At 38.0% G+C, this 12,134-nt stretch overlaps 2 protein-coding genes across 3 annotated transcripts; one reads left to right on the forward strand and one right to left on the reverse strand.

The window, feature by feature from the left end:
- Positions 1-5,766, reverse strand: LOC128374189 (uncharacterized). The gene is made up of 4 exons (XM_053334456.1): positions 5,720-5,766; positions 5,301-5,400; positions 2,997-3,063; positions 1-2,676 (listed from the first exon to the last, which is right to left on the reverse strand). Exons 3-4 carry the CDS (start codon positions 3,055-3,057, stop codon positions 101-103), a joined length of 2,637 nt encoding a protein of 878 aa, XP_053190431.1. The 5' UTR covers positions 3,058-3,063; positions 5,301-5,400; positions 5,720-5,766; the 3' UTR covers positions 1-100.
- A 1,720-nt stretch (positions 5,767-7,486) lies between these two features.
- On the forward strand, positions 7,487-12,125 carry fbxl6 (F-box and leucine-rich repeat protein 6). Of its 2 annotated transcripts, none has more exons than XM_053334381.1 (9): positions 7,487-8,113; positions 8,587-8,745; positions 8,882-8,945; positions 9,439-9,570; positions 9,874-9,984; positions 10,089-10,202; positions 10,397-10,628; positions 10,972-11,215; positions 11,436-12,125. In XM_053334381.1, the coding sequence occupies exons 1-9, from the start codon at positions 7,563-7,565 to the stop codon at positions 11,563-11,565; spliced, it is 1,737 nt and encodes a 578-aa protein (XP_053190356.1). In that variant the 5' UTR covers positions 7,487-7,562; the 3' UTR covers positions 11,566-12,125. The 2 variants fall into 2 exon arrangements, with proteins under 2 accessions (XP_053190356.1, XP_053190358.1); XM_053334383.1 differs by having other exon boundaries at positions 10,092-10,202.
- Positions 12,126-12,134: the final 9 nt, after the last annotated feature.

Raw genomic sequence — 12,134 nt, forward strand, 5'->3', positions numbered from 1 at the left:
TCCTTTAAAATTGTAAACACAGAATCCAACTAGATAGAACGTGATAAATGCCAGGGGAGGCTAATCCTAACATGAGACTATCGCTCAGTATCAGGTGGAATCAGTGTTCTCCTGTGCTGCTGCTCTCACTCTGAACCACCTCAGCATCTGTTATGTCTTGGAACACAGGCTTTCTTCTCGTCTTTCTAGGGGCTAAAACAAGAGAGTATCCAGGTTTAACACGAGGAAGTGCGAGCTTAAGCTTCAACACCATGTCTGTGCTGTTGGCGAAACCACCATTCAAGTGTGGGTCTGTGTTGAGGAGAACCATCTTCTGGTACAGGATCTCACAGCGAACCGCTTCCCGTTTCTCAGCTCGGGATTTTCCATCAAAACGCAGCATCATTTTGTCGACATCCTGCTGTGATTTGCACGGCCCGCCATTTCTCTCCACGGTAGCTACTATGTAATCCTTATCCATGTTCTGCTCACACTCTTCTTGTTCCAGGTCACGTCTCCAATATCCCCTTCCTGTCTTTTCCTTTTTACCGCCGTTTTGGTCAAGATGGGAATTGTTTTTAGCTCGCCAATCAGACGAGTCATCGGAGCTGTCATCAGATGAGCAAGACCCGCCGTTATCTTCCTGAGAGCTGTCCGATTCTGATGACAAGTGCTTCTGTGAGGAGCGCTTGGAAGACTTGTCGGGTCTTTTCTTCTTGTAAGGATACTCGTGGCCGAAGGGATATTTTGCCATCAAGACAGAGAACGTGCAACTTGTTAATTGCATTTTCAAATCTGGAGAGGGGACTTGGTAAAATTTTCCTCCAGGTAAGAAATCCTTCAGGTGCTCCTCTGTGACGGCAGCAATCACCTTGATGGTCCTCTTCAGGCAAGCTCTGATTAGGTCTCTATTTGTGTGCCACTGACCACAGTAATGAAAAATCCCATTAAATGCTTTCTCCTGCAATGGGAACTGCAGAAAAACATTTGTGGTCTCTTCAGGCTCCAGCAGTGTTGACGGATCTTTGGACCAATCAATGAACTTTTGGTAGAGACAGAGCATGTACTGGCTGTAGTGTGAGTACTCTCCTCCACTTTTCAGAAGCTGCCAGTAAGGACCAAGGAATTTGCAGTAAACAATAGCCAGAACACACACGAGACTCTGAATCACAGAATCACTAGCATCGGCAGCGACACTCTCCAGAATAATGTTTGGGCATTCGTCGTTGTTCAGTGACAGCAAATCAGAGAAGAAGAGAGCGACCTCTTTGTGATGGTGAATAAGGCCAGCCGCAGCTTCAAAGTAGTTGTTGAATCGGTTTGACTGATTCATTGCAAGTTTGGAGGGGTTGTTCTTTTCGTCACAGAAAGCCACCCAGTGTTTTCTGTAGTTCTGCCTATCAGGGGTGTGAGGGCTCAAGATGTCACAAGCCATGTGAATGTAGCGTGAAGTTGCACTTTCGGACAAATTCTTGAAGTTAACGAATTTTGGAAGCCTATCACGGCCTAGTTTTTCTCCTGTTGACTCAGTGATCTCCCTCTCAAAGACCATAATCTGCCGCTCAACGGCATCATGCACATCAACAAGGAAATTGGCATTGTAGTGTAAAAACACCACGGGAGAGGCAAATGAAATGTCTTTAGAGAGTGATTCGAGTTTTTTCTCCATCTCTGCCATGGCTGGGTGCTCCTTGCATGTTAGGGTGTACTGATTTTTTAAGAGATCCAAGGAAACTTGCTTGCAAGCTGTGGTTTTCCCGCAGTACACACTTAACAGCTTTTGGACAGACAGCATTGCAATGTCAAGCAAGGTCAGGGGTTCTCCTTTGTTGTCTGAGGTTTCTTCTCCACTGATGGATCCATCCAAGTCCTCATCCCTACCATCATGCACAGAGGAATGTTCATTCAGTATTTTTTTCCTTACAACTGCTCCGTTCCTCTCCAACTCCTCGCTCTGTGATATTTCATAGTTCTCATATTCTTCCTTGATTGTCACTTTTTCAATATTTGCAAAGTCGTCTTTTTTCATGCGTTTCTTCACAACAAATTTCCGTGCATCAGGTTTTTTTGGCACCAGTTCAAATGTACATTGGAGTAGACTTTCCATCGCTGCCTTCCTCCTGTGCCTTCTTGTTTCATAACTGCGGAAAAGGACTTTTAACTTTTTTATCTTAGTCCTAAGGACTTTATATGCCTTCTGAGTATCCCCATCCTTACAAAATTCACAGTTGAAGTTTCTAAGCCATGTAACTAAAATGACTGGGGCAATTTTCTCCCTGGAGACAAAGTTGCTCAACTCGAGAATCAATCCATTTGTGACTTCAATTGATTTTGCTCGCTCTGAAAAATCCCTCATTTTCAAAAGATGTTCTCGTTCAACTCCAATGCTGTCACATATTGGACCAACAAAGTTAAAGTTGACCTCTGATTCCAGGAAGGAAAGCCTCGCATCACTACCAAGACTCAATGTTGTTGCAATGCCTGTTTCAATCAAACGACGAAAGTCAGCCGACTGATGACTCGGGAAGATTTTCTTCAGCCACTCCATGATGGCAGCCCATGGGAAGTTATTGTCCTCTCTCAGAAGTCCAACTTGAATCAATAGTCTGTTTTGGCATGGTGCCTGATAAAGCTCTAATCCTTCCCCCGACTGAGGGCCGATGAAGTCTGCAACAAGCTTCCAATAGTACTCATCCCCTAAAAAACAGATAAGTTGGCAAGTGAGTAGAAAATCAATGCTTTTCTAGTCAGTCATGAAAGGATAGGTGGAGATGGGGACTGCTAATAAATGTGATTATTCTTGATTACATCGATACATGACAAAGTAACCAAGTCATACAAAGTTTTCTCGAAGCAGAGATTATGCCACAAAATACAAAAAAGTAAGAAAAAGAAGGAAAGTCTTTTAAGGTACGAATTTGTCAGCAAGAAAAGTATTATATGGAGATTATATGGAGTATTATATGAGAATTTAATTACAGCTTTCCTAAATGGCAATTTTACTCTTTTAAACTTACTCAGATTAGCCTCAGTTACAGCTGCTTTTCCACAAAGGGAGAAATCTTCACCTTCCGCCATGGCAAACTGTTTTAAAGAGAGAGAGAGAGTTAGTAAGCTTCGGACTTATGCATCTGAAGTATAACCAACAGAAAAGAAACGTAAAAAGCATTTGTAAAAGAAATGTGTGCTGATAAAATGTTTGCTTGCTATGGCCAACTGGCATCCATGTGAAGTAATACCTAAAATCAGGTCAAAACTATTTAGTTCATTTTGATTAGTGTTTTTTCATGACACTGTTGCTTTTTTATTAACTGACTGATTAAGGACAGCTGTTATCGTATCAGCCACACTTCATGGGCCTCATTCACTTTCATTTAATCCCAAATTTAAAAAACATTGGAGACAAATACTTATAAAAAGGTATTAAGCAGTAAGAGAGAAACAATGCTATAATAGTGCTGGCCAAAACTGCATCTGAGCACCTATAAAAAAGCTAATAAACATGAACAATGTCTTGCTGTTTTCAGTCCATGTCTCACACAGTGGAGACAGAATAGGACTAAGTGGTGTCTTAGACAGTCCGACACTGCAGAAACATGCCTCCCCTAAACAATAGGGAGTGAATTAACAGTAATTACCGCTGTAACTAACGCTTAATCTGCTGATTATTTTCTTGATTAATCAGATTGTCTCTAAAATTTCAGAAAACAGAAAAAAAGAAAAAGCCTTTTACAATGTCTGCATTTTGCCTGATCAACAGTCAAAAAGGTAGTGTTTGAAACTAAAAAGCTAATAATTTACTTTTGATAAGATGCAACCATGTAATATTTGGTATTTATCTTAAAATGGTAAATGGGAGGTTTCTTAATTATTAACTTCCATGTTGCTGCATTGTATCTAAATGTTTGAGTAGTCATGCAAAACGTCTCTGTCACATGTGGGTGGTGCTGTTGAATTGTATTATGTTATGTTGTACTTTACCCTCACTGATATGAATGTGCTGTAGAAAATATCACAAACACTCCTCAGGACCACACAATACAATTCAACAGTATCAAGCTGCACCCTCCAAAGTGACACATTTGAATCAAAACATTTCTTAAACTTCAGTGGTGAAAAGTATCTAATATCTATATAAGAGTATTTACTCAAGTACTGTATATTTTTGAGTATTTGTACTTAACTCAAAATCCATGCTACTTTATATTTCCACTGCACTATATTTCAGAGGGAAATAATGACTTTCTACTCCACTACATTTAGATATTTTTCAAAAATCAGTGTGTACTCGGGGTCAGATGTCTATGAACCATGTACCAAATAGTGATTTTCCCCTCTAAACTTCTCACATGGTCATTTGAATAAATGTTCAAATGAGCCAATAATTCACCAAAAATCAAAGATTAGAGGAAAATGTCCAAAATTGAAGACAGATGTGTATCAGAACTTTTTTTGTTCTTCTCTCCTCTCCCATTAATCATCTCACGATCCCGCCGATTAATCTGGTTAAGACTAGCTTCACTTCCAGCAGCTTCAGTATTAATAATCTAATTATGTCATAGAAATGATAAATAAATATATAGATTATAAATATATCAATCAGAGAGACCAAACCACTACTTTTACTGCACACACTTTGTTTACTTTTTCCATGCAGGACATATTTTCACATTCCTGTATTGTGGCTAAGTAACTGGAGACAACACTTTTTTTTCTACCTCATTTAGATTATAAACCTTTGAATATAAACATGACTTATTGAAGTCATTTGAGAAATGTAAACAGTATAGTGCTTTTTATCTTTGTTTTCTATATTATATGTTTTATAAGTGAGTGATTTTACTATTTTTGTCTTTCCCCGTTTTTCTTTAGGTGAACTCCATTCCTATTTATACCATTTCAATTCTTTGCAGCCTCTGCACTATAGATGTATAAAGAGCTTTTCTTTTTTGCATATATTTTTTTAAAGAATACATCACCGTGTATACACTACTAGAGGATAAGAAACAGTTTAAACCATGCTGGGGGCTAAGGAAGGAAATAAAATAAAAGTAAAAATAAGGAAAATAGACCATAACATAAACATCTTGTAAAGCTTAAAAGGTCAAGTGTTGTAACAGCTTTTATAGTTGTACATTCTGAGATCAACAAGCTGTAAACTCGGGGAAATCTGTTTTGTTTTTTTGCTAGAAAATTTGGATCTATGAAAATAAAATGTGGGGTTATTGTCATATTCAGTGAAACCAAACAATACATTTTTTCCAAAGTAAAGGAAAGTTGGAGTAAAATATATATAAAATGCTCTACACTCAAGCACTTACCTGGTGACGCCAATTAAGTCAGTGAGGGGTCAGGGTTTAGGGGGACTCATTGGGATTGGGCCCAAGCCTTCTCCCACCACTCCTGGATATGCTAAAATACCTGTGCACACAAAACAATCAGATGTAAGTACATTTCTTTCTGTCCCGTTTAAGTCAAATGTACAAAAGTGCAAAAGCCCGTAAATATAACATATATAACATTCAATACAACAAAAACATGACTGCTACAATTGAGTGCTTGATGCTGCACAACATGCTAACATTAGCCTTGTGAGCAGCATGCTATCTGCAGTAGATACAGCAATCTAAACTGCAGTGCTATGCGAATAACTCCAGACAGGAAATATGTGTATTTGCAAAATAAATAAATACGGAAGTAGTAAAATTAAACTTTTAAAAGTATTAAGTAAAGTTCTTACCGAGAAAAAGTGCACTGCCGTGAGAAGCGTCCCCTTCTCAGCATTGGAACAGTGCGCTGCGCTGTGATTGGACGGCTCTATCCTAAAAGGCGGGCTCTTGTCGACGTCTCCACCAATCACAGAGATAGTTTGAAAGGCATTGTGGGTCTGGATGTTGAGAGCTAGCAGCTAGCAGCAGCAGGTAAATAATAGAAGAACCGTCGAGTTTAAAACACTTAAATGTTTTATTTGCGCAAATATTCCGAGTAGTGGTAAACCATTTTTAGTCAGCGTAGCCGTAGTTGTGTTTTTTTCTGTCACGTAATGTTGCACGGTGCCTTGTGAACGTTACATACCGAGTAAATCAATCAATGAACACCAGATAACCAATTGATGTTTTTGGGTTAGGTTGAATACGTCGTAGTATTATGCATGTACATTATTTGAGATTGGGGGCTTTTGTCTCAAAGTAAATTAGTCGGCAAATGCAATGGGTTTTACTGTTTGGTTCCCGTTTACTAACAATTGAGGATGCGCACGCAGCTTCCGGTAACATTAGAAAACAAAAACACTGAAGTACAAGTACAGAAATATTAGCAATATCTAAAAATTATCAGATGTAGAGCTAGTTATGCAGAATGTAAGCAGTGTTTCAATATTGTTGGTCGGGTGGAGCTAATTGTAAACACTTAACATGCTGCTGGTGAGTTCAATCTATAATAATTCAACACATTTTTTGAGATCTGACATCTGTTTTGTATGTGGCAACTAGTCGTTACTAGAGCCTGACTGATACTGGATCTTTGGGCCAATGTTAAGGAATAAAAAAATTCTGATATCAATATGTCAGCCAATAATTACAGTTTTTGCATACATCCCTTCAATCATTTATGACAGATATGTAATGAAGGCATACAATTTTAGTTTGATAGTAAACTTTATTGTATAAAATGGCTTTAATGCACTGAAACAGTAAATTCACTGGGACAAACTAAATAACAAACAAAAAATATATAACAAAATAGCGTGTATATATATATATTTAACTTGAATTGAGAAAAATGCTCAAATAGTACCAGTCAAAAGTTTGGACACACCTTCCCATTCACTTCAATGAGAAAGTGTGCCCAATCTTTTGACTGTTACTGTACATTAAATGCTCCCCATATAACTTTAAAAAGAGCAGAACATATCGGACAACATATACGCCAAAACCGATATATCTGTGATAATATCGGCTGACCAATATTTCGGTCGGCCTCTAGTTATTACATACATGTTATGAGGGGTAAACCATACACTGTTGTTAAAATCCAGAGCTCTGACCAGATCACCAAACGCAAAAAGCAAATCATTAAATTTCTGTGAAAGGGTGCGTTTCATTCTTGGTATTTTCAGCATTTCCATCCACTCATTTAGTGATTTTTGCCGTTTATATTGCATAACAACTACTGCAGCAATGATTAGTTGATTAGCGGCCAACTATTAAATTGATAAACTATTTTGATGAATAATTAATCATTCTGAGTCATTTTTAAAGAAAATAATGTCCATGTCATCTGGTTCCAGTTTTTCAAACAAAAGTATTTTCTGGTTTCTTTAGTCCTCTATGGCAGTAATCTGAATATCTTTGGGTTGTGGATGGAACAAGAAATGTTTGAGGAGGACAACTTGGGCTTTGGGAGACCGTGTTCAACATTTTCAGTTTTCGGATACTTTACAGACCAAACAAATAACTGACACACGGATACAGACTGATCTTCTGATTCTATTTTCTATTTTCAGACGCTAATATGTCACTGCTCTGCCGATGTCTGGTTTTCTTGGGATCAAGCTTGTGATAGAGACTACATAGCAGCCCACAATGGATTCCACTGAAGCAGAAGTTGCAGCCCACGGTGAAGAAAGTAAAGACACTGTACCAAGCACATCAAATGTATCCAATCAAGGAGAACATGGACCAAAATCGAACAAGGCATCTTTGAAGAGGAAATCTGGCTCAGCTACAAATCACAAAGCTAAGAAGCGTAAAACGACCAGAGTGAAAAGGGCTTCTCAGCCTAGCTACACAGTCCATGAAGGGGAAGATATGCTACTTGTCATATCTAGCAGTACGTCACAGTATGATGGTTCAGCCTGGGTTCCCAAAAAGAAGGGAAGCAAGAAAAAGAAACTTGTTAAAGGAAAGGGGAAAACGGTTCAGATGAAGAAAAAGAAGCCTGTCATTGCCAAGCCAAAACTGTCAAATGATTACAATAAAGTTGCCAAACTTGCCAAGGAAGAAGAGAACACTTCTGTGTTTGTGCCAGAGAAAGCAAGAGACAACAGATGGGGTCAAAGTCTTCCGGAGGAGGTGCTGATCAATATTTTCCAGATGGTGGTTGTCCAAGATGGTGCGGTGCCATTTCTATGCAGGTAGTAAACACAGCTTTGCATTGATGTACAGTAGTTTATGCTATGAACTGCCTCAAACAGTGTATAGTGCTTGGAGATACTGTATTTCAATATTATGGTTTGTTAGTTTTTGATGTATTTATTCTACAGTCCAAAACTCAAATATATTCAATACCATAAATGACAAAGAAAATCTGCACATTTTACAAGGAATGACTGAATTTTTGGCATTTTGGCTGAAATTTGATTAAGGGATTGTCAAAATCTTAACCAACAAATCATTTGAGCTCTAATTGTGTTACATATAGATTATTTTTATTTTGTATGTATGTATGTATGTATGTATGTATGTATAAATGATATTAATGTGTTAACATTAATATAATTTGTATCATCATGTCGATTTCAGCCATATAACTGGGTACTGTATAATTTGAGGACCATAAATGGCATCCTGAACAATGGCACATGTTCTTGTTGTATTTATTCCGTAGGGTGGGGAGAGTTTGTCGTCTGTGGAACGTTGCTGCCTCCAGTCCTGTCCTGTGGCGCAAAGTGACTGTAGGTCATTGCTGGATTGCACCAGGAAAAACCCAGCTGCCTAAAACAGAGGAAAAAATAAAGGACACTCTTAACTGGCTTGCACAGAACAGGTCTGATTAGTTTTGGGTTTTATGTAAGGACTTCGTATGTTGTGAACTATGTTTTAGATTGTGCTCAGCTTTCTCACATTTCAAATATGAGCACCATTTTAAAATTAAATTATTAACATCATTTCTTGTCTTCTAGATTTTCCCAGCTGCGAGACTTCTCTCTCTGTCACTGGACTAAGAATGTTGACTATGCAGTAGATGTAAGTCATAAAGAGTAGATATCTGTTCTTTTCAACTTATTGTTTTGTAGACTGAAATTATTTGATGAATTCTCTTGGAAATCTTTAATACAAATATGACAAACCTTTTCTGCATCCAGCTCTTCAAATAGATAGAGTATCGAACCCTAACCCTTTAACCCCAAAGAGAGATAGGACTACATAAAGATTTTCTTTGCCATATGTGATAATGAACTAAATACTTTTCGGACTTCGGGTGGGACAAGTCAATGACTTTTGCTGTCCACCTTGGATTTGGATTTTTTTTTCTTTTTTTCTGACAGTTTAGACAACACTATTAATCAAGAAAGTAATCCTCAGATGAATCGACAATAATAATCTAAATAATGGTAATCTTTTGGTGCAGTCTTGATTGGTGTCACATTAAGAAGAAAATATTTTATGTTATGTAAATATTAACAATGTATTTATTTTGTATTTACTATATGTATGTTCTGTTTATGTTGTGAATTAGGTTGTGTCGCAGTTCTGCCCTCACCTTCGCTCCCTCACGTTCTCCTACTGCACAGGCATGAAAGCGCAGGCCTTCCAGAGCCTTGGTCTGCACAGCCGGTCTCTGCAGAGCATAAATCTCCAGCATTCAGAGGTAGACCAGTTCAGTAAAAAAAAAAATTGTAGAAATGTATTACACAGATTACTTCTTAGTTTCACAGTTAGAAATGTTTTGTTCACCAGCATAGCAGCAGGTGCATCCTAAAATTTAAAAGATCAGACACTGTCAACTACTTTTCTGCTGCAGGTTAAGAATATAACAGGAATGAAAACGTCTGCATTTTGTCCAAATATTCAATGATGTACCAGCCACAGCCAGTATTTCCCAGCTGCCCACCCCCAGGGGACAATATAGTGTTGTAGATTTGTAAAATATTGAATTTTTTTTTTGCTATAGTTTCAGGTTGAGGGTGGTCTCCTGGAGTATCTTGTAAACCATGGAAATCAGATCAGGCAAATTTTGTTCACTCGTGGACCAAAGAATGACAGACTTCTGACTGCTATTTCGGTAAGCCCCTTTTTCTCTCTTTCTTTTTGATGTATGCATTATAGTCCAAGCCAGTGAGCACAAATGAACTTGGTACACATAGCGCATTTAATTTGTTTTTTCAGAAGGGATGCTGTCCTGATTTGGAGTTTTTGGAGGTCAATAAAAAGCTTGACAGTAAAGATTGTGAACTTCCCATATGCATCCAGGCACTACAGATAGCATGCCCTAAACTCAAGGTAAAAAAAAAAAACAATGAAATGGTAATTGTGATATAATTTTACAACTGTAATGTGCATAGAGTATAAAGTGTTATTCTTTGTTTTCTATATCTTTTGTTTAATTTGTCAGTATTTAATGAATCAGTATAAGTACTTGATGTGTGCACTGTGTTCACCCATGAAACTTGTGCATCCATTGTACTTCCCATTAGACCTTCCGGATGCTGAATGTCAGACTTCTTCACCGGACAATGCGTAATGGTGCGGAATTAACATCAGGCTTCCCGTTACTGGAGGAACTATGTATCGCAACCACGTCTTATTCCTACATGACTGACAAAGATTTGTTAGACATTCTATTCAGCTCCAACAAGTTGCGGGTGCTGGACCTGCGAGGCTGTTCTCGAATCACACCAGCTGGTCTTGCAACATTACCATGTCTTGGTAGGCCTAACTCACTACTTTACTTATGAGCTTTGGTAACATTTTAGTTTATTGGGGTAAAGGTGAACCATTTTAATTATTTTTATATATGTCTGATTTTAAAATTGGACCTAATGGGAGCTCATGTTTTAACTTACTCATACTGTTACCTTAAACTTAGTTTTTATGATTGCCTAAGAATTTATTGAAGGTATAGAAATACTTATTTTTGGTCTGTTTTGTTATGCCTAATAACTTTAAACACTTGTATAAAGGTTTAATAATTATTTTAAATGACTAATAATCTACCCAAAACCAAAAATTTATTAATCAGTACTACTCTTTTCTGTTTGTGATGTGGCAGAGCTTGAGTGTCTGTTCTGGGGACAATATTTCAGCAGCCATATTGGGTTGTCAACACTAAAGAAGGGGCTTCACATGGTGACCCAAAAGTGGAACCAGACACTTCAACAGCTTGACATTGCTAATCAGCTCTTCTCTGAGGAGGACTTGGAGATTGCAATGAGTAGCCTTGCTCAGGCAACAGATGCAGACACCCTACGTTCACTCAACCTGAGTGGGACCAGGATCACACCACCTGCCCTAAGGTACCAAGCTTACAGTTTTCCCCCTCAATTCCAAGTCCAAACAATCTAAAAAAATTTGAGCCAAAACTTTGTTGAATAGAGGCTTTTAAGATACAATCTCCATGTGCAAAACTGACTTTCAGTCAAGCATTCACATTTGTAAATCCCAAGTACTACAGGTTTGAAATAATGACTTTCCAAAGATATCACACAAACATTTTGTCTCTACTGCATTTTTCAGGTCAGTCATCGGCCAATTGACTGCTCTGAGCTACCTCAACCTTTCATCCTGCCGTTATCTTCCAAGAGGAGTGAAGAGAGTTTACCGCGGCCAAGAGGACATTCGCCAGCTGCTGGACAAATTGGAGTAATTCTGATGTCAGTTTGGTTCAGAAATTGAGGCCTAAAGTACAAGGCATACCTGACTGTCTTAAAATATGCCTCCTTGTGGATTATGTTGTTCATATAGAATGAGTATTTTACCCTTCATGAAAAAACACACCTTACTTTTGCAAGAAAGCAGAAACTAGGGATTTGAAATTCAGTGAGAATACCAGGTGCTACTGTATTAATGTCAATTAATAATCAGTAAAGGCATTGTCTACATGTAGCTTAGGTGTCACACTGACATGTTGAATTGGGTCATATGTAAATACTGTCTGAATCGCAATTGTAAACCTACAGTGGCACAGTGGGGTGGGTGACACTTGTATGTACTAGTATTACTTGGATATAATTTCTTGATTATTTCATACATTCTCTTTTTTTATACTGAAAATAAATCCAGACAAGAGTTTTTCAATAAATATGAAATTGAAAATAATTGTTCAGTTTTTTTAATTCTAATGTTGTTTAGATACTTTCCTAACACTAGGGAGTGCTGTAATCTCAAGATAAATGACCGAGTGACCAAATGGAGTCTGCCTTGTTGGGTTCATGA

Source organism: Scomber japonicus, chromosome 15 (genome assembly GCF_027409825.1).
Source record: "Scomber japonicus isolate fScoJap1 chromosome 15, fScoJap1.pri, whole genome shotgun sequence".
In the NCBI taxonomy this organism is placed as follows: Eukaryota; Metazoa; Chordata; class Actinopteri; order Scombriformes; family Scombridae; genus Scomber; species Scomber japonicus.